The sequence below is a fragment of the Loxodonta africana genome, chromosome 6, assembly GCF_030014295.1.
Source record: "Loxodonta africana isolate mLoxAfr1 chromosome 6, mLoxAfr1.hap2, whole genome shotgun sequence".
Taxonomy (NCBI): Eukaryota; Metazoa; Chordata; class Mammalia; order Proboscidea; family Elephantidae; genus Loxodonta; species Loxodonta africana.
Window position 1 is genome coordinate 23,744,946 of NC_087347.1, and position 27,363 is coordinate 23,772,308.

Here is a 27,363-nt window from a genome sequence, read left to right on the forward strand (position 1 = left end):
TGATCTACTTCCAAAAAACCAGCCACTGAAAACCCTATGGAACACAGTTCTACTCTGACACACATGGGATAGCCACGAGTCAGAACTGACTTGACGGCAACTGGTAAAAAACTGGTAATCTAAAACCAAGAAAATTAGTATATGAGAAATGGTACTTAATAGGGACGTGTATCTTTAGAGTTTATTGATCATTACTAGGAGAATATGACTATGTTGTATATGACACACACACGGGTGTCAATTCATGCTATTCATTAATTATTTCAGGATTCCTTATTATGGGCCAGGCACTGCATGGGCTCTGTGAGGAGTATACAGATAGTAGCAAACAAATTTTGGGTGATTATTCTGTGCCAGACACTGTTGTAAGTGCTTTATATATCTTAAACCGTGTAATTATCATTAATACTCTAGGTTGGTATTACTGTTATCACAATTGATAGATGAGGAAACTGAGACTCAGTCTGTTTAACTGCCCAAAGCCATGTAGCTAGTAAGTGATAGAGGTGATTGGATCCCACACACTTCATCTCTGTGGTCTTTTAATTACGAAGATGTACAATGGTGCAGAAGGCATAATTCCTTTAAGGATTTTATAGTCTGGAAGCATTTCAAGTAGCTATGTTATTTTAAGGAAACCCTGGTGGCGTAGTGGTTAAGTGCTACGGCTGCAAACCAAAGAGTCATCAGTTCAAATCCACCAGGCACTCCTTGGAAACTCTAGAGGGCAGTTCTACCCTGTCCTGTAGGGTCGCTAGGAGTCGGAATTGACTTGATGGAACTGGGGTTATGTTATTTTAAGACCCTTTTGAATGATTTTTTTGAACTCTTAGATATGCTGTGAATCTTCTGGAAGAAGTTACTTTGACATAATAAGTGGTAGAATGTTTTTGTTATTAATGATGAACTTTCCCCTCAATAAAGCTCTATCTGAAAGATTATAGATGTCTTAGTTGTTATTAGGTGCTGTCAAGTTGATTCCAACTCATCACAACCACGTGTGTCAGAGTAGTACCGCTCCATAGGGCTTTTTCGCTCTAATCTTTATGAAGATAGATTGCCAGGTCTTTCTCCCATGGAGCTTCTGGGTGGGTTCGAACTGCTGACCTCTTGGTTAGCAGCCTAACGCTTAGCCGTTTGTGCCACCAGGGCTCGTAAATGTCTTAGGGTATCCTGAAATTCCTTACAGCTTCAGAAATTACCTGGAAATGTCATGTGGTCTTTATAGATATTTGACTTTCTAGTCAAAGTGAGGCTAGGCACTCTGCAGCAAGCTAGTCATCTTAGAGTGGATCAACTCTCATGTGCAGCTCATTAATTATCTCCACTGTTACAGAAGGAGCCCTGGTGGCACAGTGGTTAAAACGATCAACTGCTAACTGAAAGGTTGGCAGTTGGAAACCACCATTGGCACTGTGGGAGAAAGATGTAACAGTCTGCTTCCGTAGAGATTTATAGCCTTGGAAATCCTCTGGGGTTGCTATGAATCAGAATCGACTTGATGGCAGTGGGTTTGGGTTTGGTTTTAGACCGTTACAGAATTTTACAGAAACAGTCTCTTCCAGACTGCAGAGACCTAGTCAGAGAGATTGTTTTCTTCAACTTGACTTCCCATGTGATCACTCTCCCATAAACCCGTTGCCTTCAAGTTGATTCTGACTCATAGCAACCCTATAGGACAGTGTAGAACTAGGAGAGTCAAGGAATGCTAAGTTAAAGACATTTCTCTCAAGGAGCTTTAGTCTAACATGGAGAACAAAGTAAATATACAAATAATTAAAAAGCGAAGGAGATACGAGAAGTGCTGTAAGAGAGAGGCTAAGTGCAGTGGGAGTTGAGAAGAGGAAAAGATGAGATCTTGTTGGAGTAACCAAGAAAGGATCATGAAGAAGGCAGATTTAAGATGGGTTTTCTAGACTTGACTGATATTTATTGGACAAGGAGAGTGGGGTGGGAGAGTGTATTAGTAATAGGGAATATGAGCAAAGGCACAAAGAGCCGGAAGCCGGTGAGTTGCATATAAGGTGATTCTTCATTTTCACTCTATCAATATCTAGGGAACATAGAATGGGCCAGTTTGGTTAGGGAGTGGCAGTGTGGAGGGAAGGGATATAGTTAGAAAGCTAGGCTGAGGACATACGATGGAAGGGAGGCAATATGGTCATGGCAAAGGTCAGCGCAATGGGAGTGGAAAAGGAGGGATAGCAGGAAAGAAGATATTCAGAGGTGGTATGGAGGCACCTGATTGGATAAGCTGGAGGTGGGTGGAAAAATGAGTGAAGAGGTGAGTCACAGATACAACAAGGCTTGTAATGTAAATGCTTTAAAGTTGGAACTTTTGAATCCCTCTACCCATTGTGTTGAAATACAGTGTTTCTCCCTGTTGTCCCTTACATAGATGACCACCATTAACCATAAATCATGAAAATATGCACATATAAGTATTATTATATAGGAGCTATGTATTATAATATATATAATTTTTTTTATGTATTATAATATATATAATAGATTATGTTATAAATATTATATATGTGTATAATCTATTTTGCTTTTATTATAGTTCTGTTATTACCTGGTTTAAATGTGAAATAAGATCCAATTATTCTTTCATGCTTTGAGCAAACCTTTACTGAGTGCCCACTGTATTCTAGGATGTGGCCCATATACTTTGTGATTGGCCAAGCCCACATACTGGGTCTTTCCTTAAGATAGACAGAGTATCAGCTCTAAACTCAATTTGAATAAAAAATATAAACATTTCTTTCAAAGAAATCGAATAAGGAGAGTGGTGAAGATACTAAGATGCTTGAAGGTTCCTCTCCCTGTCTTTGCCAAAAACGGGGACAGGAGCGGAATGTGTTTTAAAATCATGCAGCTTGTACAGAACCCAGCACTCTCATCCGGCTCAGTGAATGTCAGAGGATAATAATAATGGCCCATTAACTTTCAGAGGACATGGGATCAAACCAATAAAGGGTGGTTCATATTTTTCTATACAGTGACCTCCTCTCCAAAGCAGGGCCCTCATTAATGTAACAGCTGTCTTAATGTGGCTTTAACCCGGTGACTCTTTACATTCCTCTTGGCTTCTTTAGTTCCCTTGAGACACATCATGTCTTCACCACAGCTATGATCTACAGCCTAACAAATTCCCTAGAACACCCAGCATATGGATCTTTTACTAACCCAGCAGGAAAAAGAAGAGTAGTTAATCACTGATTAAAATGCCAGAACAAAATCCTTTAGTTTTGAGAAGGATCTGGGAAAGCAGTAGCCAAGTCAACTCAGTATGAGTGATAGCCATAAAGTGTGAGTTAGCTTAATTTGGGGCACCTGGGAAAACCAAACCCAAACCAAAAAACCCTAAACCATGTCTACACTCCATTTTTTTCCCCCTGAGGAAGAATATTTCTAAACACTTCTAGGTAGAGATGAGACTAAGGCTAAAATAACTTAGGTCTTTTTTCAGGGTTTCACAAAACTTTGTTTGGCCAGAAGCCTATGTTGTATTTATCATGGCTGCATATGAGTACACAACCTATGAATTGTTGTACATCGGAGACTGTTTGGCTTATTCACCTCTTGGCTAGATGTTGTTATGCAAATAACTACAAGCATTGAAGTTTTGTTGGGAAGAATGGGTTGTAAATACTTACGGTGTGCAAAAGTTTTAGTAATAATTGCATATAAGAACTCCGTAAAGTAGGCAAGCATCATTCTCTTTTACCATCAAGATAAGGGAAGGCAGAAAAGGAAACTGTTTGTGGAAATAGCATTTAAGTAGTAGTCAGAAATGTGGGATTTGATCCCAGTTGGCCCAAAGTGTCATTGGAAAAGGTACTTAATCCTGCTGGGTTGAAATGAAAAAAAAAAAAAAAGGGGGGGGGGCAAGGTTAGATCTGATGATTTTTGCTTGGGTCAGGGACCACCGGGATAACCATAGATTAACTTCAGGAGATCTGAGAAACTTGAGATTTATACACAAAATTTCGTGCCTTTGTATGTACACGTGCAAATGTGTGTGCAGCCATGAGTGTTGACTGGGGAAGGGACCCCAGGTTTTATCATATTCTCAAATGCTCCCCCTTCAAAATAAAAACTATTAGACTACTCTGCACGAATTCTCAGGACCCTTTTAGCATCAGCAGTCAGGAATTCTTAGGGACCTCTGAGAATTTGAAGTCACCTAACAGATTTGTATAGTTCAGAAGTTAACACAGTATGGAATATTTGGCCCTGACCTCCATAATGAGGCCAAATATGGTCATTCTTAGCGCTTTGTGGGAGTTTGCTTTTGAGATGTATATGGGTGTAGTTTGAGTATGTTTTTGTATGTGTCCATTATCTTCTGACATTCAGAGGAGCCAGGTGGTTCTCCTTAGCAACCTTGCCCCTCCTCCCCAACCTGCTGTCCATACGGTGGTCCAAGCTGAATGGCAGCAATGATAGATAGAAGGGATTGGAAGAGTGTGGCAAAGAAAGAGAAAGGAGATAGAAATGAATGAGAAGGACCAGCTGCTCATCTCGAATTTACCTGCTTAAAAAATACTGTACTTGGCATTGTAGCATTAGATATCAGCAAGACTAGTGTTTAATCAAGAATTTTATAGTCTTGCTGTGAGTATTCTTTCTAAGGATTAAGCATTAGATTCTCTCCTCATTTTTAAAAATTATGCTTGAAATAACTCATCTGAAATAATGCAGGTTAGATTGCCTTTGAGGACCATGCCAAAATGTGAACCAGTAAATTATTGATGGACAAAATTAGGCTTACACCATGGGATAATTAGCACTAATCTATGAAGCCTGGAAACAAATTTGACCTCAGCCTCCATTCAAGCCAAACTGGCTTTCAATGATTTGAAGTGTTATTTGGGTATTTTCCTGTTTGCTTGTGGGCACAAAAGGCTTTGGCTGTAGACCACAGAGCTGGGAAAACAAAGCAAGGCTTTAGTTCTTGGGCTTTTCAGACAGAGGTGTTGGTGTGAGATTTTACTTAACAGTGAAATTTATTGAGCGCTTACTATCTCCTAGGTATTCTTTTAAGCACTTTGATTGTATTGTCTCATTTAAGTTGTCTTAACAGCCTTATGAGGTAGACATTTTATTTCCCCTGTTTAGCAGATGACTAAACAAGGGACAACAGACATTAAGCAAATTGTTCAAGGTCACAGAGGCAATAAGTAGAGGAGCCAGAATTCAAATTTTTACCTTGGCTAAGGCCAGAGTATACTTCGCATTGCACCCCTGTGAATAAAAATATTACTGTATCTTATAATGAACCAAGTCTTTCCCAACTTATATTATTGAGAAATCTGAGAAAATTGGTTTCTTATTTTACTCGTGAGGAGAAAAATTGATAAAACCCTTTTTCTCCTTTTGAGATTCATTCTCTGTCTCTTTTTTTTCTTCTAGTTATCATGCTGTTGTGGGAATTTTTCAATCAACTTAAATTTTGCTTCAAACACAAGTGGCCGGGTTGACTGGGTTGCTATTGCTACTCTTTTCAAAACAAAAAGAAGTTTCTAGTAACTGTAACCAATGAGTCATAAGTGTCCTCCACCCATTGTAGATGAACTTATTCTACACTTACAGTCACATACGTCCTTAGCAGATTATTCATCGATTGTCTGTTAGGCATTAGTGATACGGTACCGAGAGGATTATCTAAGACTGCCTGAGTATCCAGGGAACGCCTTTCAGTTAAATATGAGATGATAACAGCATCCCTGGCTCAGTATGCTTGACCAGTTCTGGAGTTCAAAGAAAGACTATTTCAGGAGCATTTTTTTCCCCCATTAAAAATCGAAGCTATATCTTTTATGAATTTTGAAGCCTAAGGAAGGGAAGGACCACTTCCCAATTTGCAACTTCAGCATCTTTTCCTTTTAGTGCTTCTTTTGGCAGATTCAGTGGGTTCTGGATGACGGTGAAGGCTGGCAATGGTAAGATAATAAAAAATCTGGCTAAATGGCTAGATATACAGGCACACCAGACCTTGGAAAGCACTGTTTCTCTCAGGAATAGCTCTCTGGATTTATTTAGCCTTAATTTAAACAACTTCTAAATTTCTTCCTCTGGAAAACTCTTGAACCTCATTTGGAAGGTTTATTTTTAAGTAAAGATTTGCTTTCTATTTCTCTTCATCTTCTAACCCAGCTCCTGATGGGTTTACTCAGTGCCTTCAGTACTTACTTGTATCGCTTTGGGAAAAGCAAACAAACCTTATACCTATAGTCTTTTGGCTTCTGTGTTTTGAAGGTATTTATAGGGTCACCATGAGTTGGAATCAACGCGATGGCAATGGTTTTTTTTTTTTTTTTAGTAGAAAGTTAAGTTCCTTCTTATTTTAGTACAGAAAAAAAATTAAATTAATGTACTTTTTTTTTAGAGCAGTTTTGGGTTTCTAAAAAAATAAAACAGTAAATACAGAGTCCTCACATACTTCCTTTTCCTTCTACACAGTTTCTGTCATTCTTGACATCTTGTATTAGTGCAGTACAGTTGTTGCAATTGATGAACCATATCAAAACATCATTAACTAAAGTTCATAGTTTATGTTAGGAAGCCCTGGTAGCACAATGGGTAAACACTTGGATGCTAACTGAAAGATTGGTGGTTTGAACCCACCCAGCAACTTTGTGGGTAAAAGACCAGATAATCTGTTCCTGAAAAGATTATAGCCTAAAAAACCCTATGGAGCAGTTCTCTGTCACATGGCGTCTCTATGAGTCGAAACTGACTCGATTGCACCTACCAGCAACAACAACATAGTTTACATTAGGGTTCGCTCTTTGTATTGTACATTCTATAGGTTTTAAAAAATCCATTATGTCATGTATCTACCATTACAATATCATACAGAATAGCTTCACTGCCCTAAAAATCCCCTGTGAGCAAAGTTTTTGATTTACAAAATTGGGTTAGATGGAGTTAGAATGAACCTCGGATCAATCGTAGGCTGAGATTGATGGGAAGGATCAAGCATAGCCACCACCTGGGGAAATCAAACTTGGCTTACTTATCCAAAGGTTGCAGAAGAAAATTGGCACAGAGAGATTGGCAGCATGCTTTGATAATGATGGAAGTGCAAGCTTTTTGAGTCCTTCATAAAGGATCTCACCAGTAGAATCATAGTTGCAGTTATTAAGTCTGAATGAATGAAGTTCACATTAGAATTTTTGGGAGATCAACTCTCCTCCAAGCTTAGTACCTAAAGCTGGAGGTGCACAGGTTGGTCTGGATAGGTGTGAGGACCACCTCACCTGAGCCAGGTGTACCCCATCAGTCTCGAGGTTTTATAATATAAACTATGACTACAGTGTGTGGTTATAGTACAGTACACTCACGTATGAACACAGTCCTAATTTCTCATGCCTTCTCTTCCCAGGCTGACACAGTCTGTTCCAAGCACTTCTCTAAAAATGGTTTTCTTACCCTGGTGCCTCTGGGACTTACGTTAACAGGCACTTAGACCTGCAGTGAGAAAGTACAACTGAAAAACGCAGACCTGAAATCAAGCACTGTTCTTGGTTCTATTATCCCAGGTGGCAATTTATTAAGTTAAGTAAAACTCTAATTCAATTATGTACCAACATAGGAAAATATTGACTTATCTTCTTTTCCTGTTGGAAAGCTAAGGAGTATGAAATGTTAATATTTTGGGGAAGTTCAAACAGCTTTCCTTACCAATATCTTGCAACAATGGCTAGAAACACTATTTCAGACAAATGGCTGGACTCATAACAAATGTTTAAGCAGATGCCTTGGTAAAGTATTTGTTAAATTAGGCTTTCCTGCTCTGGAAGGGAGAATTTCCTCCCTTCTCTCTTTCTTAAATGGTTTGACTTAAAAGATTACAACTAAATTGTATAATTGTTAACATAATGTTATGGGAAACTCAAACCTCATTTTGTTAGTTGCCATTGAGTTGGCCCCCGACTCATAGCAGAAGGAAACATTGCCCACTTTTGCACCATCCCCCTGATAGGTTATGGATCAGACTGTTGTAATCCATAGGGTTTTCACTGGCTGATTTTCAGAAGTAGATCTCCATCCCTTTGTTCCTCGTCCATCTTAGTCTGGAAGCTCTGCTGAATCTGTTACAGCGTTATAGCAACACACAAGCCTCCACCGACAGCCAGTGGTGGCTATGCATCAGGTGCGTTGGCCAGGAATTGAACCTGGGTCTCCCGCATGGAAGGGGAGAATTCTATCACTGAACCACTATTGCCTCATCATCCTATCTTATACGTCCTATTGTCAGTCACACTGGTTTTCTGGAACAAGCATGTTCCTACTCTGTACTATCACCTCTGTCTAGAATGATTCCTCCTTGAAATCATACACAGCCTTTGAAAATGAACTGCAGGCCTGTCTCCACTGTTCTAAAGTTTCCCTGATTCTGCGTACCTCCAACATGGAGCTTCTACATTTAGTGAGCAAGTCTATTGACCTCTTTGACTATACCATGAATTCCATGAGGACGGGATTATGTTCTTATTCACTCCTGTTGTCCAAAGTTTAATATATAAAAAAGGTGCTCGGAAACCTTTTGTTGACTTGAACAAGGTTGTAAGCTACTCTAATGCAAGGGCCCTATTTTATTCATCCTTTTATCCCTTCAGCCCCAAACTCATCGCTTTCTCCATGTTGTTTTCAGTGAGCTTTTGATATAGGACTTAGAATATCTTTAATTGGTAGAAATCCTCTCTCATTTTGGAGAAACACTATGTGTACACCTTGGAAAAATAGCTCTAAGATCTACGTTTAAACTCCACAGATGTGTATAAGATTTGGGTACCATCATGAGACCCATTAAAGGCCTTTTATCAGTTTCTCAAAATTTGAGATGTTCGGTTACATTTATGGCTGATATTACTGCCTTTTCTCTCCATCTACTTACATAAAATACCTGGGCTTTGAGCTCCTTGAGGGTATTTTATTATATTCTTTCAGGTTGCCCTGAACGTAGCTGGTTAGCACAGTGGTTGGCATAGAGTAGATGCTTAAAGCTGTTATTGAAAGAAGTAATAAATGAACTAAATATTTAAGAAGTCTTCCTAATTAAAACATGTTATTTCTTTAAATACTTGGGCATTTATTCCCATTAAGATCAGGGCAATGTCTCACACTTTAAACGGAACAGTAAAGTGGTCCCACTTACTCTTCCGTTCTATGGATAGGGCTGTCCTGGAGATATGCCCATACTGACCACAGAAATGCAGAGAGAGAGACTGATAAAAATATACAAGGCTTAGTGTAACAGGTGAGGCCAAATTCAGGACAAGTGCTATGGGGCGGGGTCGGGGGGAGCAGTCAAAGAGGTTCATGGATCCTTCTAGAATGCAGTGATACATGAAGGTGGGTGGATGTTGATGGTGCTTGTTGGGAGCTCTCGTTGTTCTGACCCCTGTCCAGCTACCCCTGCCCATGGCCATCACAAGGTTCACGGGGGCACTGCTGCAGGACCACAGAGGGCCTTTGAAGCCCCTCACTGACCCTGAAATCTACTTCTCCTCCCTCCCCTGACAGTACCCCTAAGCAACACAGAAGGTGGAGGGCTCTTGCAATCCTTTGCCCTGTCAGTAAGGGGCCTTTAATCTGTTTTAACATGAAAAATTCATTAAGAATGTACTATTATTTCATCAGTGAAATCCTCAAATTTTTAAATTAAATCCATAGGTCTGGTTTAGCAACCGGCGTGCAAGATGGAGGAAACAAGCTGGGGCCAATCAACTGATGGCTTTCAACCATCTCATTCCTGGGGGATTCCCCCCCACCGCCATGCCGACTCTGCCAACATACCAGCTGTCGGAGACCTCTTACCAGCCCACATCTATTCCTCAAGGTATAGAGGAAGGGAGTCGAGAAGATGAAACTTTAACTTCCTTTCTCTTTGTACAGTGAAATCCTTCTCTGAAGCTGACGTGGATGCTGTTTATATATGAACTGTATTACCTCACATTGTCCTGAATGTACTTGTCATGTTTCAGAAACGTAGTTTGCCCTGTGACATATCTGAACCTCCCCAGAGAAACCGTGTTGTAATATAATTCTATTGCACTATTGGAAAGCAAAACAAAATGAAACAAACAACTCTCCTACATAAACATGCGATTGGCTTTTTTTTTTTTTGATTAAAGTTCTACCTCAACATTTGTTCTTTAGTCTGCAATTCATTGAAGTTCTCTGATGCTTGCTATCTGTGGTAGTAATAGAGAGAAGGTAAACTTAGATAAAATAAAAGACTTAGATAAAGTCGCTATTTATTAGCACTAAGAGGTGACTGGAATAACTTTAAATGATAAAGCTAAATTACTTTGGATTGTGGAAGATGGCGTTCCAGGAATTTGAAACTATATGATTATACTCATATTTAGATGCTTTAAAAGTTTATTTAAAAGAAACATGAGACTGGTTAATCTCACGATGATTGATAATACTACCAAAACAATCTTTTGAGTATTGTTAATGTGATTTTTGCTTTCAGATCCTGGGTGAGTTTGCGGTGAGAGCATATAAATGAGTTACATTTGTATAAATACATGCAGGGACATGGCTGTATTTGTTACCAGTGATCCTATAGGAATAGGTTAGGAAATGCAGTTTGGGATTAACATTTAATCTGACCAAGACTAGATTACGTATGCAATAGATTAGGTATGGGATAACTAGAAACTACTGATGGCTTGGTGACTGACTGCCAGTCTACAAAGGAACGTTATGGCTGACAATCTCCTTCATTTCAGCTGTGTCGGATCCCAGCAGCACTGTTCACAGACCTCAGCCGCTTCCTCCGAGCACTGTACACCAAAGCACTCTTCCTTCCAACCCAGAGAGCAGCTCTGCCTACTGCCTCCCCAGCACCAGGCATGGATTCTCCAGCTATACAGACAGCTTTGTACCTCCGTCTGGGCCCTCCAACCCCATGAACCCCACCATTGGCAATGGCCTTTCACCTCAGGTCAGTCCCGTGTTTCCAGACAGACGATTTGCTGTATACCAGAACCAAATAGTCAATTCCCTGAGGCAGTAGTATAATGAATTGCCAAATTTAAACCATAATGTATTCTTTATACAAGCCACATGATTTCAGTTTTCTAGTTTCCTTTCTCTCCACCCTTCCTACTGGCTGCATCAAAAGTTGTAGCTTAGACTTGAAATTCAAGTGATTTTAAAAAATGCAACCATGAAGCCTTTGTGTTTAGACTTAGTTGTCAAGGCATTTGTCATGTGTTGTCTTCTCCACCCCTAGTTCTGGGCTTTGGTTAAGAAGCTCACAAACATTGGGTCTTTTTTTTTTTTAAATGGTATTTGGTCAGCTGATGGGCTTGTGAGCAAAAGCACTTCCCAAGAAAACACCAAAGCTTTGATGAAACAATCAGAGAGGAAGCAAGCGAGTCCTGTGGAGCGAGACCCAGCTGATGACTACAGAACTTGGGAATAAATGAGTTATAAGCCAACAAATTAGGAGCATTACCACTCTTTGGGAATAGATAAATATTGGAATGCCATAATTGTTTTTCTCATTTGCATTGGACTATGAGCTTTTCTTGGGAGATCATATTAATAAATTGCCTTGATTGCATGTCGGAGGGCTGGTTAAATTTCCTACATGTGGCATCTGTCTGAGGTTGACATTATTAGCAGTGGTTTAAATACAGATCACTTGATTTTATTAGAGTGCACTTGGCCCAGGTGGTGAGGAGAGCTGCCCACTAAATTTGGAGAAATGTCACAGAGGGGTTGCAATCTATAATTACAATCGAGAATCTCTTCAGGGTCGGGGGAGTTTGAACAGCTTTATCTTTTCTCAAGTCCCTTTTTCCTCTTGGTGGCTAGAAAAACAGAGAGAAGCTCAGAATGACACAAATGAAAAGTGAAAAGACAATTATACTCAATTACACACTAATCACTGACTATCACCGCCGCCTAAGCACCAAGAGGGTATTCTAATAGGCAGAAAATGAGATTTTAATGGCACAAAGGGTGGCCAAAATAACGACTCATATATCTTTGCCTTCTTCGTTTTCTTCAACTTGTGGTTTGCGTCTCCGGAGTGGAGTTTCTGGGCTCTGCATAGCGGTGATAACTCTGAGAAGCTGAAAAGTTCAAAGCCATGGGAGTTGAAAAGAACGAATAGCAAAGGCAATGAAATAAACATTTCTGCCTAAAGGCAAAAGTTCATAAACCTTTTTTTTTTTTTGTAACAGTAAATGTAATTAAGTTTCATAGATTCCTATAAGCACATCCTGATTTAAAAAAAAAAAAAAAGAGATGGCTTTAAACCTCAGTTGGAAAAAAATCACATGAAAACAATGAAAGTGCTTCCTAGAGGACTTTAATACATTTAATTTTAAAGCCCTGGCATTTGTGGAGGTGATTTTGCATGAAGTTCATGAACTTATATTCATAGATTGATCTTAAAGAGGCTCAGATTCATGCCAGATAAGCTTCTACCATGCTTTAGAAGTAACATCAGAAGTAGTTATCAAAGCAAATTTTAATTAGTTGTTTTGGGCCATGGAAAAGCTTTTTATGAACATGATTTGGTCAAAAGTTTTAATAAAAGTAAACTCTGACCCTGTCTCTCTGTAAGGTGAGAGCTGGGATTTCTCTGGCATCCCTGACTGCCTTATTCTCTTTAATCATAATGAAAATAACACCAACCTGCATTATGTAAGTGAAACGGCTACTTCCTTGTATTATATACGGCCATGAACTTATATGTTATAATAAGTGTATTATTATTAGTATGTTATCTAAGTGTTCTATAAGTGGAACTGCTAGACCTTGATCTTGAAACTGTTAATCCTGGATTCAAAGAGACTGGCTATGATTTCAGGGCTGGCAGTAGTATGGGAAGTTCTATATCAATGGAAAATTCCAGTGACAACTTTTCCTGTATTTCTTTATTTACTATGCTCTTATATATTATGTGAATTCCTTATTTATTACATTGCAGATATCCAGGATATTCTACATTTCTGCAATACATTTCTGCCTCCACCCAGCACAAAGAATCTATGTTTTCTTAATTCTTGTAACATCCCCAATGACTGAGAAAAGAGACACAAAATATGAAGTTTAGCTTTATTTCCTTAGGCACAGTTGGAGAATGAAAGGCAATTTGTAAATCAGCATCTTACCAACCATATTTACTGAACAACAGAGTAGGAGAAGCGGAATTAGAACTCAGGCTTCTACAGCCTTTGGGATCTATCACTTCTGAGAAAAGCCATTATTTTAGCTAGAAGACCTACTTTTGGCTGGGCGGCTTTATTAAAAATAATGTAAAGAGAAATTTGAAGACATTAGTTCATGTCAGATAGCATGGTTCGTCTAAAGAAGAGAGTAAAGAAAGGGTGCTGACCCTTTAGTCACTGCCGAAGGCCTTATTTTAGTATATTAGCTCATATAGCATTAAAAATGGGACGAACCTTAAGATTAGGAGTTCCTGGGTGGTATAAATGGTTAAGTGCTTGACTACTAACTGAAAGGTTGACAGTTGCAATCCACCCAGAGGTCCCCTGGGTGAAAGTCCTGGCCAATCACTTCTAAAAGGTCACAGCCTTGAGCACCCTATAGAGTACAGTTCTACTCTGACACACGTGGGGTTACCATGAGTTGAAACTGACTTGATGGCAACTGTTTCCTTTTTTTTAAATCTTAAGATTACTATATCTTTTCTTCCTTTTTACCTACGTTTCCACTTCCTCTGCCTCTGCCTGGCCCTCTAACACGCAGATAAACCCCCTGAGGCCCAAAGAGACTGTGGCCCACTGAAGGCCACAGAACTGATGAGTGGAAGAATTGAGCCTAGAACCTGGAACCTTGGCTCGCAGTTAGCTCATCCGTTGTAGCACATGGATGGCTGAACAGGTTTCAGGAAAAAATAGCGGCAGGGAGTTTTAATTATGTTTTAAAATGATGTAATAGAGACTCGTTTTCTAAGCTTTTGGGTTCAGGTTAATTAATACTCTTTTTGCTAAACCTAATTTTCATTAATCTTTTAACTTCCCACAATAATAAAAGTACTGCACGCTTATTGTAGAAATGGAAAAAAAAATTTTTTTTAAAAGTCTCTTTCGAGTAGAGAAAATTCCCCTGGGGGTAAGCACTGTTAAGATTTTTGTATATTGCCTTCTAGATCTTTTTAGGTTTTATGCCTTTTTTAAAAACATAATTGAGATGGTAATTTATATAACTTTGTATTTTGCTTTTTCTCTTTCTTTCAACATAGGCCTTTCTCCATCTGTTCGTTTTAAACTGAATGGAATCCAAAGTTCTTTGAGTCATTATGGTCATTTTATTGTAGACCTCTCTGGTCGAAGCTACTGAACATTTAAATAAAATATTTGCACATTTTACTTGATCTTTTTCCCTAGTGTCATTGAATTTGATGTGTTGTTTAGCATTCAAACTTGGAAATCATGAGCTATAACGGCTATGAACTGCTGTAGAATGGGCTTTCTTGTTTTTGTCAAGCAATTAATAGATACCATAAGGATAGGCGGATCATTTCTCTGTGTGTGTGTAGACTGTAGCTGATTTTTGCTTGAAGTTTCTAAAATATCTGCCCCTTGAGCCGAGATTCTTTAAAGGGCTCAGAATCAGAGCCACTAGCCAAATGATCTTCTTAGATGCTCTCAGTCCTTTTCTTGGAGATGGTCTCAGCTTTGTGAGGGACAGGCGTGAAGCAATGGCTCAGGAAGGTCACACCTGAGCAGCAGGTAAGATTAATGTAGCAATGGGTTAACAGTTGCCAGTTTTGAATGAAACATTCTAAATCTCAGAATAGAGACCAAAACTTTCAGAAACTTTGGTCACATTCATCCTCAATCTACTGAAAGGGTCTATGCACTACTTAATCATGGGTAAGTTATCTTGTTCTGGAATCAACAACTGTATCTTGGGAATATTCCCTATTTTACTTATGGGAAAACTGAGGCTAACTCAACGTAGTCATGTAAGCGGCAGAGTGAGTTAGTGGTAGAGCTAAGAGCCAACTCTTTTTCTCTTCCAGGCATTACTAATTACTCTGTGAACACAAATTACACATTTGACTCGCTGGTTTCTACCAGAGGAAGCATAAGGCCCTGAGAAATTTTCCAAGGGCTTCAGCACTGATAATTTGACCTGACTTTCCTGAGGTATTTCAGATGGCTTCCCAAGTGGAATGCTTGGTTTCACATTCCCTCAAAAGCTGGTTCTTTCTGGGAACTTGAGGCCAGATTCCCAGTGATGGGTGAGAGGGCAGATAGGCTAATGACTCCAAATTTCCTACTGTCTCTGAATAGGTATGATTGTCATAACTCTTTTAGGGGATGGGGCTTGTAATGAATAACGGAACATCCTCTGAGAAGAAAACCATTTTTCTTACTCTAGAAAGGACTTTCCCCTGCAGTAGTTGCCTTCTTTGGAAACGCTGTGTTCTCTTGGCGTAGGGGAGAATATGGAGCATAGGGAAATACAGATGATTCATTTCCCTTCCCTACCAAGACGGTATGTTACCAGCACCTTTCTGCATTTGCAGGAGGGGAAAAGGAATGCTGACTTGGAACCGGGAGTGCCAAGGAAATAATACCATATGCTGAAGACATGAGGCTAATTAACATTTGGCTCATGTTCTCCTCATTAACTTTGCTTTGCAAGAAATACAACCCTCACTGCACCCCACCCCCAAAACACACATAGCGAAATCCCCCAAAACAACGGTAATAAAATTAACGAACTTTTATCATTTCATGCCCCATCCCCATCCTACAAACTCCACAGTTCTTTGGTGACAGCTTCTAATGATTTCTGGAGTGAAATACAGTATCAGAGGTTTGCATGGTTTCTAGAAAGCCTTTCTCTTGCTATGTAGTACACAAAAGTGGGCCAAGTTGGCTGCATTTAGGGTTCATCAACCATTGCAAATGATTCTTCAAATGTTTTGGGTTTGGTAAAACCGAAAACACATTTTGCCAAGCACTTTTCCTCCTTAATTTTTCAAACTGTGTATTTTAGGGAAAATTTGATCCATATGGTTTTCATTCATTTACTCTTATATCATTGACATTTTTTTTTCCTATGGAGTCATTCGATATCCAAGAAGCTTTCTGAGCCTTTCCTATGTTCATTTTAAGCATTTTCCTCCTTAAAAAGAGGAAGTCCTCTTTGCAACCTCAGAGGCCATAAGTTTTGAGTACTCACTCAATTCATCAATACTTAAAAATACATTTGGTATAAATCTGAATTATTATGAACACATTTTATGTTTACAGCAGATGAGTAGATTTTGGTTTCTGGTTTATGAGTGAAACCAATGACCCAATAAGAAAATAGGCTTAAATTACAAAAAAAATAAAAAATAAAATTTTTTTTTTTTGTTTTAGAGAAGGGTTTAACTGTTATTAATAAATCCCCCATGGTAAGAGGTATACTCAGAAGCCTCTTTTCATATTTTGTCCAGGTCTTGGGTAAGATGTAATTGAATAACCAGTACACCTGTCCTATTTCATGGGTAATCAACTAAGGAAAGAAAAAAAAATTCACAAAGATTTGTGTACCGGGCTTAAAAATGCTTGAAGAAATCCTTGATGTTTGCTCACCACTTGGCACCTCAGGAACAAAGAGTGGGTCTGCAGATCTCATCAAGCGTAGCAACTATTCATCTCTTAAGTCTGGTTGAGTCGTCACAACCTTGTGGCGAAGAGATACCCTCTGAAATAGACCCACGAAGGACAGATAGATTTTCATACGAACACAAGGTTGTGGTTGATGGCATAAGACACCAGAACCAACTTTTGTTCTTACTCCCATTTCACAAAAGCAAACCTTTTACACTACCACCCATCCAGTTGCTTTTAAAGAATAATATGAAAATTGAGATTATTGGTGTGTAATGTATGTAAATTGCATATTTGGTGTCAGCTACGCTTATTAGTCGGCTTGTCCATTTCATGCATATATGTATTAGACTATCGTAGTTCCATTTCAAATTAGATTTCAATTGCTCAGCACAGTTGCCTTTGACAAACATTTGTTAATCCTGAAACTTATTAGGGAAAAGCATTTAAGTGTTAATATGTGTACACAAAACTCAAGACTGCTTTTGATTTTGCTTGTCATTTTTGGACCACAGCGTTAACAATGATCTCAAGTTCTTTAGCTGCAAAGCAAGTTGATGGTTCTTTGTCCATTGAAGGTATAAAGGCTTATTAGGGATCACTTTGTTACGGGGCTGGGACATACGTAGTCATTAAGAATGATTGCACTGGGTGCTTTTTTGGTTAATATAGGGGAGAAAAATCTTTTTGACTGTGATATGGTCTTTCCTTGACCTTCTCTTGTCCTGTTGATACATGTTAAAGTAATATGGTGTATCCTCATAGCTGGGCTAGCTTCTGTTTCAGGAGAATGATTTTTCTGGACATTTTTGGGTACATGTGCAGAAGCTACTTGATGGCTAGCCTGGCTGATGGGCCATTTGTTTTGTCCATTTCACACACAGGTTACAAATCCTGTGGCCTCCGCCTGCCTTTTTCCTTGCTAAGAACCAGACGAGCAGGTGGCCTGCAACCCAGCCATTTCCTAATGGAGGCACTTCCTTCCTTCCCCTTTACACTTTCCAGAAATTCATCTGTGGAAAGAAAAGGAGTGATTTTGATTAAAGAGATTGGTTGGGTGTCAAACAAAACTTGGACAAAGGCATTCTGTACAAAAGTGCCTGCCTCTCAAAAGCTCGAGCGTCTTTCTGTTTCATTTCCAAAGCAGTGTATGAGCTCATTACCAGGGCTTCAGAAGCCTCACATGTTTACAAAGCCTCAAGGATGTTTATGATCATAAACGAGCCCATTCCAGCTACATGAGAATAACTGTTGGCCATGTGCATATTTCCATTCTGCCATATTAGCTTGTTGAGATGTTCTGCTCCGTGGCAAAAACATGGCTGTTAATCCATTCGTTGAGTCAGTGTAGGCTGTAATTGACCTGGTGCCTTTGGTTTTTCTCTGAAGACTGTGGTTGCTACCCTTAAACAATGTAAGGAGAGCCCTGGTTTATGTCAGCTCTAGCCATGGTCTCTTGAGTTTGTTACAGATTTGGAGAACTCTGAGAGAAACAACTATTTGGCCAAAATCTCCTTTTTGAAAGAAAGGGAGGGAACAGCAGCCAATGACTGCATCTTACATCATGTCCCTGAAATGAGTCACAGGAAAACCTTTCCTGCTAAATTAAATTTTGTGTGTGTGTTTGCTGAGTTGATTTAAACAGAAAGTCTGTCAGCTATGTTCTCCTATGTATTGGACAAATCAACTGCAACAACCTCATGGTTTTTAGGCCCATTTGAAATTCCTCTAGCCATTGAGGAGGGAAAAATTGAGTATGATTGCTTAGTCTATAACTAAGATACTAGGATAAAATTTTTTCTTTGTAGTCGGTAATACACAGAGAAGCCAGGCTGGAATCTAGTGTGAGGCCAATGGTCTGAATCAACCCTTTATATGTGGTTGGAATGCAATGTAAAGCTTTTAATTTATTACTGCATTTGCAAAATGGCAATATCTACAGAAATCTGAATACTTGCATATTTATTCAATTAGGGGCCGAATGTGGGCTTTATGCTATGCAGACATAGAGGACGTGATTCAGTCATTAGTTGTATACTTTTTTTTGTTGTTGTTTGTTTGTTTTTTGTTAAAGAATTTGTCTCTGCAAAACAGTCTGGGTTTCATCAGAGGTATATATTTTTCAATGTGTACAGTATAATATTTAAAAATTACTCTTGACATTTAGCTAGAATTCAGTCAACTAGAGTTTCTGTGATTAGTGATCGCATCGTTCCCACTGATCAGTGGAAAAGATGGCAATTGGGAGACCCTTTGAGGCGGGGCATTTTGTAGACTCACAGTGTAGTGTTACTAAATTGAAGGGACTATTTCTCAGCTGTGAGGCGACTGTGCAGCAACTTCTCAGGGCTGAACTAATGAAGGGAATGACACTATTTAAAGAAATAACTATCTTTATTCCCACAAAATACCAATCTCTCCTTTGGGTAGCTTACATTAACAAATTTAATTAAACGATTGTATCTGTTCTGAGATTCGAACATCGTTCTCTTTAGAGCTGATCTTCTATTTGTTTGACTCCATGGGAAGAGTGCTTGGTCAATGTCAACAACTTTCATGAATCTTCCAGGCAGAATTTCTTGCTTTAGGCTCTGTTGATGCCAAGTTACTGTGTTTGTACCTTAAAATACATACCACACTGTGTTATAGTTTATCCATTTCTCCTTTTGATTATGAGCTCCTAGAAGAATGGTCCAAAACCAAAAAACGAAATGTGTTGCCATCAAGTCGGTTCCCACTCATGGCGATCTCACGTTACAGAGTAGAATTGTGCTCCACAGGGTTTTCAAGTGTGACCTTTCAGACGTAGCTCATCAAGTCTTTCTTCCGAGGTACCTCTGGGGGGGTTTGAATTGCCAACCTTTTGGTTAGCAGCTGAACACTTAGTGATTTGCACCACCCAGGGACTCTGAGGAATAGTACTAGGTCATAATCATTTTTGAACACCCAGGATAATAAAGGCTTGTTCCCTAAAGTGGCCTCATTGGAATAGTAGTTTGGGGAAAAAGTATTCTGAAAACAAAATATGGGAAATTCCGTAAACTCTATCTCTTCATCTTTCAGCGTTATGGAGCACATTAGCCCGTTAAAGGCTCTGTCAGTCTTGAGTATGGAAACATATGTAACTTTAAGTCAGTGTTTCTCTATTTGGACCATGCAGCCCTTTTGTTGAGTATTACCAAGTTCTGAGAAACATTTTCTAGGAAGTTCTGAATGAAAGGAAATATAGATGGAGTCCCAAACTCGTGATTTGTCCATTTCTATAATGGCTACCTTGATTTTTTCACTTGTGTGTGTTTCTTTTTATTTAATGACTTATGTTATTTTCCACCTGAACACATTGTCAACCCTCTGTGTAAGAACTTAGCAGGAAAAGAATGATTTTAAACAAGAGGTTATCAACTGCTTAGTAATGTTTGGTTAAGGCAGATAAGACTGAAGGAAAGAGAGTTCCAGTGGTTTTCATGAATTGTTTGCAGGGTGTTTCTAACTCATTGATCTAAAGTAGAAGCCACAAGGTCAAAATTGCTAGATTTCAATACTTATCAGCCCCTCACTCGTACATCCTCAGGTAAGTTGCTTAAACTATCTCAGCTTCTGTTTCATAACTCTTGTTAAAATTAGAAGAGATTGAAAAGAATTGTCCTACAGAACTATGTTGAGGAATGCAGTGCTTAGAATTTAAATGCCTTTTTTTTTTTTGGTTTGTGGAAAAATATGTATAGCTAAACACTTGCCATTTCAACCATTTTTATGTGTAAATACTTTTTGAAAAAATAACAACAATACTATTGCAATGGGGCTTTCGTTATTGTTTATGTAAAGACGTCATGAGAAGCTGTGACAAAACATATACTTTTGTTTGTCCCTGACAAATAAAGCAAATGTGGAAACTGAGAAGCATCAAAGGAAAGGCAGTTTGTTGGTGGACTGGAGTATTTTTAAGTATTCCACATAGACACTTTGTGGAACTAAGGACTCATATTGATATCCAGTCAGAAGACAGGAATTCTAACGTGCCTGGCTAAGACAGTCCTGGAGTCCCTGGATGGCACAAATGGTTAGGTGCTCAACTACTAACCAAAAGGTTGGTGGTCTGTACCCACCCAGAGATGCCTTAGACAGAAAGTCCTGGCTATCTGCTTCCAAAAGGTCACACCCTTGAAAACCCAATGGAGTTCAGTTCTCCTCTGCACACATCGGGTCGCCGTGAGTCGGAATGAACTTAATGACAACTGGTTAAGATAGTCCCCAGAAATATAACATGCTAGAATCAGTTTGTTTGAGTAATATGGATCACAGTAACATGAAAACACTCTACAACAAAAACTAGAGCTAGCAATCCTTCATTTATTCCATGGGGCTTGGAGTGGGGAGGGTTGTCCTACTGTTGCCATTTTCTTATTCTTGCTTTGATTTATTACGATATAATATCCACATGAGCACATTATTAAAATATACAGTCCATGTTCTATATTACAAGATACTGCATAAATCAGAAGGCAGGGGTATCTCATGCATGGAGATGCTGCTCTCTCACCAGCAAAGGATAAAGGAGCCAAAACCACAGATGCAATAGAAAGCTTTTGGAAAGTAGGGGACAATCTAAGTAATTTGGACTTAAGCAATCAGGGAGCATTCTTCTAATCACTAGATCACAAAGACTCTATTTTGTCAAGGTCTGCTGGGGCTGATTTAATTTCTGTAGGTCAAAGAGCTGTGTAAGTGGCTTCACTGTGAACCTTGTATATTGATGGCCTGCATAAAGTTGCCTGTGCGATAGGAAATGTAGCCATGGCCCAGTTTATGATCAAGAACACCAGTAAGTTTTCAGGTGGAAAAGGGAAAAAACATTGTTTTTGGTCTGGTGCCCCTGGAATTGGGTAGGGGAGGGAATAAAGGTAGAGAGGGGTTTAGCTTCTGGTCCCTGGAAGACTGTGTTCTCAGATGTTGTCTTGTATTTTTAGAGTAGCTACAAACTTCCATGTGTCCTAAGTGAATGCTTATTCTACCTTACTGTACAGCCTGTAAAACATAGGCCAGAAAGCCATTTCCTAGTGTTTGTTCATTTTTAGGCTTCTGCAAGGCTGTCTTCTGCTTTCCCATGGTTAATAGAAATGTTTGCGCTGACATCTTTTCACTGGCTCAGTATCAGTTAGCCTTTTTAGTTGGCTCTGTTTTCTCTCTAAGGAGTCCTGGTGGTGCAATGGTTAAGCTAACTGAAAGTTAGCTAACTCAAGTTGCTAACTGAAAGGTTGATGGTTCCAACCTACCAGCTGCTCTGTGGGAGAAAGATGTGGCAGCCTGCTAATGTAAAGATTACAGCCTTGGAAACCGTATGGGGCAGTTCTACTCTGTCCTATAGGGCTTCTGTGAGTTGAAATCGACTCCATGGCAATAGGTTTGATTTGGTTTTGTTTAAGGACGCACCTTTCTTCATTTGAACAGACGTGCAGGGAAGTTTTTCTTCTCTGGTTTCCAGGCATTCTGTAGTAGATTAGAATAGTGTAAAATCGATCTTGGGGCTAGAAATATTTGCCTACATCACACATGGGTCTGGAAGAAAGAAGAAATTTCTTTGTTGAGCTGGGCAACTGTTTCCTCTTCTGTTGTTAGGTGCCATCGAGTTGATGCCCACTCATAGCAACCCAGTTTGTCAGAGTAGAACTGACTCATAGGGTTTCCTAGGCTGTAATATTTATGGGAGCAGATCTCCAGATCTTTTCTCCCACGGAGCCTCTGGTGGATTTGAACCTCTGAGCTTTTGGTTAGTAGCCGCACGCTTAACCATTGTATGACCTAGTTGGCTGGAGGAACCCTGGTGGCACAGTGGGTAAGTGCCCAGTTGCTAACCAAAAGGTCAGCAGTTCAAACCCACCAACCGCTCTGTGGAAGAAAGATGTGGCTGTCTGCTTCCATAAAAATTACAGCCCTGGAACCCTAAGGGAGCAGTTCTAGTCTGTCCTACAGGGTTGCTAAAAGTTGGAATTGACTCGACAGCAGTAGGTTTTGGGTTGAATAGGCTGAAATGTCTGCCCTCCACATTTTTGGAGTGTTGGGTGGAGGAGCAAATTTTGAGGGAATGGGAATATAGTGCAGACTAACATCCCTCTGCTTGGGAAAGGCCTTCGCACTGAAAGTCCTGTGAATTCCTGGTTTGCTCTAAGCTGTTTGTGAGTTACAAATAGAGCTGTGCGGCTCAGGCTCAGTAAAGTTTGCATTTGTGAGCGATTGTTAGGGCGCATTTTCCTAGCCCAGCATTTTCTTGAATGTAATTTTAGTTTATGCACAATTAGAGATAACATTTTAAACCCCATCTCATTGAAGTATGGTGGGATGCCCGAGCATGGAGCCGTTCTATTTCTGTATTTGAAATCCAACGTCCCAAAGGGTCAATTACTATTTAGCAAACGTGTCCCAAAGTTGTCATGAAATTAAACCAAGATATATGCTCGATTTTCCACAGTCATGTTTTCAGACAGGTTATATTGAAACGGTGATAGGTTTGGGTGCTCACCCTTTAGAGGGGCTACTGTGATGGTGGGACATTTCCTGAAATGAAAAGAGTTAACAGCAGGTAATGTCATTCCTCCCAGAAAGAGTTGGAGACTCTCAGTGCTAAGTGATGAATGAGGGTATCTGACCCACATCTGTTTTACATTAGAAAGGAACATTGCCCTGAGATCCTTAGGGGCATTTGTCAAGATTCCCTGGACAGAGCTTCTGTAAATTACATGCTGCAAATGTGTCAGGGTCAGATAAGAGGATATCATTAACTCCCCCAAGTTTACTCAGGGCTCCGCCAGTCCATCTTAATATATTAGTTAAGGGCCAACAATTTTCCTTGAGCCATTTTGTGATATTTTTCATTCATAGAAGAAAAAAAAAAAGTATGCTCTATCCCCCCAATATTGCACGTGTTCTTTTCTCATAAATCATACTAATTGCAGGCATGGTCACAAAGCATATTAAATGCAGGCATGCGTAAATGAATTAAAACATATGAGAATTTTATTACGCCCATGGTGGGTCTAACATAGTCAAATATCAACTGTAGTAAATGGCATAATGCTTCATTTAGGTAGATTGGGGTTTTTTTTTTTTAAATGAGCTTGATTTTATTGATAGTAGACATGGTGTGATTGTTCACCACTGGGTAGAAGTAAACCATATATATATATGTATTTATTATAGATATATGTAACATATATGTTTTAGCCTCTTGCAAGCCATTTCTATCCTCATTCTTTGGCTAGATTTACATTTTAGTCATTGATTCCTAAAGAATATCATTATCAATTGAAAAATAGAGCTGTACTGGGGAATATCCATTGCTGTTGCGTTGATTCCGACTCATAGCGACCCTATAGGACAGAGTAGAACTGCCCCATAGAGTTTCCAAGGGGCGCCTGGTGGATTTGAACTGCCAAGATTTGGTTAGCAGCCGTAGCACTTAACCATGAAACCACCAGGGTTTCTGTATTGGGGATATAAACGCGTTGCCATCGAGTCGATTCCAACTCATAGCGACCCTATAGGACAGAGTAGAACCGCCCCATAGAGTTTCCAAGGAGCAACTGGTGGATTTGAACTGCTGATCTTTTGATTAGCAGCCGTAGCGCTTAACCGCTTTGCCACCAGGGTTTCCGTATTAGGGAATAGGTATCCTGAAAAAAAAAAAAAAAAAAGACAAAATTTACTTTCTTAATGGGTCAAAGGACATGGGATTAAAACATATGTGTCTGTCACTGAGAGGTATATGAATCACGCTAGTTTTTTAGTCTGGCATTCATACTCTTTCATCATGCATTAAACAGAGCTACTTGTAAAATGTGAACTAAGAATGAAAATGAAAGTTAGAATGGATTTCGTGGGCATTCTCCATGCCCTGGTGAGGTAACAGTCAGCAGTGCCCTTCCTATAACTCTCAGTGTGGGTGAGAAGGTCACCGTACATACCTTAAGAGAAACTTTTGCCTTCAGGCAACTTCCCTCTTACAGCTTTCAAAAGGACAGGACCAAAAATCTAATTATTTAGATGCTAATCAACTGCAGGATAATTCCTAAGGCATTTGAATTTGAAGATGCTGTTTTCAGGAAAGTCCCTGCTGTTTAAATTTAGACTTTTCAGCCTTGAAGATATAGTCACTGAAATTTAACCATTTGATGACTCCAGAAACACCCACAGTGGCAGAAAACATTTGGATAAACATTTGAATACTTTTGTTTGGTTCTGGGAATAAATGATCTCTAAATTAAAAAAAAATATATATATATATAAAAAAATATATAGTTAGTGGATTTTGGGAAGGAAGGTTAAGAAGATTTTTAGAAAAGATTCAACCGCTTTATATCATATGCAGCTTGAATGTGCGGTGATTTGTTTCTAAAAAAAAGTAACTAAGTGTGTGTTATTCAATGTTAAATCAGAAGATTCGATCACTTAAGAAAGGGGAAAAAAATCAAGACATGAACCAGGATTGCTACTAAGGAAAAAAGAAGTGCCTAGATGTACACCTTAATTTATTGATTGTTTTAGATTTCTGATAAGCTTTAGCATTTTCACCTGACAGCAAAACTGTAACACGTGTGCCAAGACAAATATTTTCCAGACACACTGTTTTAAATGTAGATCTTAATTTGGCCCACAGTTTTTATCTTTTACATTTACTTACAATAGGAAAAGTAATTCAAGAGAAATACGACATGAAGCGGTTGTGAAGAGTTAGTTTTTCCTGAACCATATAATCTCCCAATCAAGATATAAACAACCTATTTGGAATCCTGAAACCCGAGAATGAGTTCAAAGAGATCTTCAAAAAATGTCTCTAATAATATGCAAACAACTGAAGAGCTGGCTCAAGAAGTGTCACTTAAGATTTTGAGACTTTGACTTTGTTCGTAAAGGTTATCTAGAAAGAAAAAAGACTTAGAACGGTGGCTGGAAAATGTTTTGGAAGAATTTAGAAATCTAGAATCTGGTTTTTTTCCAGGTGCCTCACCTAAGAGTTGTATACAACTAAAAGAAAGAAGAGTCCCCATCCCCGCCCCCCACACACTTCCCTTCCCAATGGGACAGAAGAGAGAACTTAGTTAAAAGAGAACTCTCCTCCTGGAGGTTACATCCCCTGGGCTGGCTGTTGTTAGCTGCCATTGAGTTGACTCATACTCATGGCGACTCCACGTACAACAGGGCAAAATGTTGCCTGGTCCTGCTTGCTCTTCACAATCGTTGGTATGCTGAAGTTCATGGTTTTGGTCACTGTGTATTTTCAGCGCCTTCTGAACTAGGAAGCTCATCTTCCAGCACTATATTGGACAATATTCCGTTGTGATCCATATGGTTTTCATTTGCTAATTTTTGGAAGTAAAATGCCAGGCTTTTCATCCTTGTCCGTTTGAGTCTGGAAGCTAGGCTGAAACCTGTCCACTGTGGGTGATGTTGCTGGTCTTTGAAATACCAGTGGTATAGCTTCCAGCATCATAGGAACATGTAAGCCACCACTGTATGATAAACTGACAGTTCAGTGGTCACCCTTGGACTTAACTCTGTTTAATAAGAATGCTGTCAATATTTAGGAGATAGAACTGAGTAGCCCTGAAATTGTTTCTTTTCCTTGGAAATCGTGAAAACCAGGCAACTATGCTTTGTGCCGTCCACTCCCAACCTGAATTTTAAAAGTATCAGACAAAAATGCCAGCGTTATAGTAGAAATAGTTTACCAATAAGTTAGCAAAATGTATGGATTACCAAAAAAAAAAAAAAGAACCCACTGCTGTCAGGTCAATTCTGACTCATAGTGACCCTATAGGACAGAGTAGAACTGCCTCGTACATTTCCAAGAAGCATCTGGTGGATTCAAACTGCTGACCTTTTGATTAGCAGCCATAGCTCTTAACCACTACACCTCCAGGGTTTCCATGTATAGATTAAAAAAAAAAAAAAGATTAGGAGAGGAAAAAATCCCACTTGTAACAAATGAAGATTTTATTTTAGACTTTGAAAAGCATGTGTAAAAGAAATCCTGACAACGTTCTTAAAAAAGAAAATATGACTGGAAGACATTCCATACCCACATTGGGGGAGTTCTAAGGAGTTCGCTTACCAACATCTTTGTGCTGCAAAGAGAAATTTCCATAGCTTCCCTTCAACCACATAAAATGAAAAAAATAGCTTTTTAAGAAACATACATAGAAATGTAATGGGACCCTTCCATGGAGATTTGAGGTTTTAAATTACGTTAGTGGAAAGTAATGCATTTTGTATTGATATACTCACTCTTTTTTTCCTACACAGATTTCCTTTTTAATTTCTAAATTGCAAGTTATTAAAACGCTACATATTTCTCAATTTTTCCCTATTTAAAATATTGAAATAAATCGCATTAGTTATACATATTTATTAATCTCAATTTCAGACCAAATGTTGGAAAATATTAGTCCTGCTTTTCTCTATCCTTACAGAATTCTTGAGAAACCTATAATGATAGGGAAAAAAAATCACGATTATGATATGTGGCTATCAGTGGGAATCAGAATTTGTAGAATGTCTCTTGAACTCCATCATGGACTTCAGAGGGACCAAAGATGTCAGATCTCTGGTTCTCTTTATTCCTTTATATTAACCACTGCCTGTATTGTTGTTTATTGCTGTAGATTAAGCCCCCAACTCATGGCAACCCCATACACAATGGAATTAGACCTTGTGACTCATAGGGTTTTCATTGGTTGATTTCCTAAAGTAG

At 39.1% G+C, this 27,363-nt stretch overlaps 1 protein-coding gene across 2 annotated transcripts in view; it reads left to right on the plus strand.

Moving 5' to 3' along the window:
- PAX3 (paired box 3) overlaps positions 1–27,363 on the plus strand; it is a 101,880-nt gene that overhangs the window by 69,722 nt on the left and 4,795 nt on the right. For both annotated transcript variants that reach the window (XM_010601662.3, XM_003406043.4), the window contains exons 6-7: positions 9,688–9,853; positions 10,755–10,969. In XM_010601662.3, the coding sequence (XP_010599964.1) occupies positions 9,688–9,853; positions 10,755–10,969 (381 nt within the window). The remainder of the gene's footprint in view (positions 1–9,687; positions 9,854–10,754; positions 10,970–27,363) is intronic.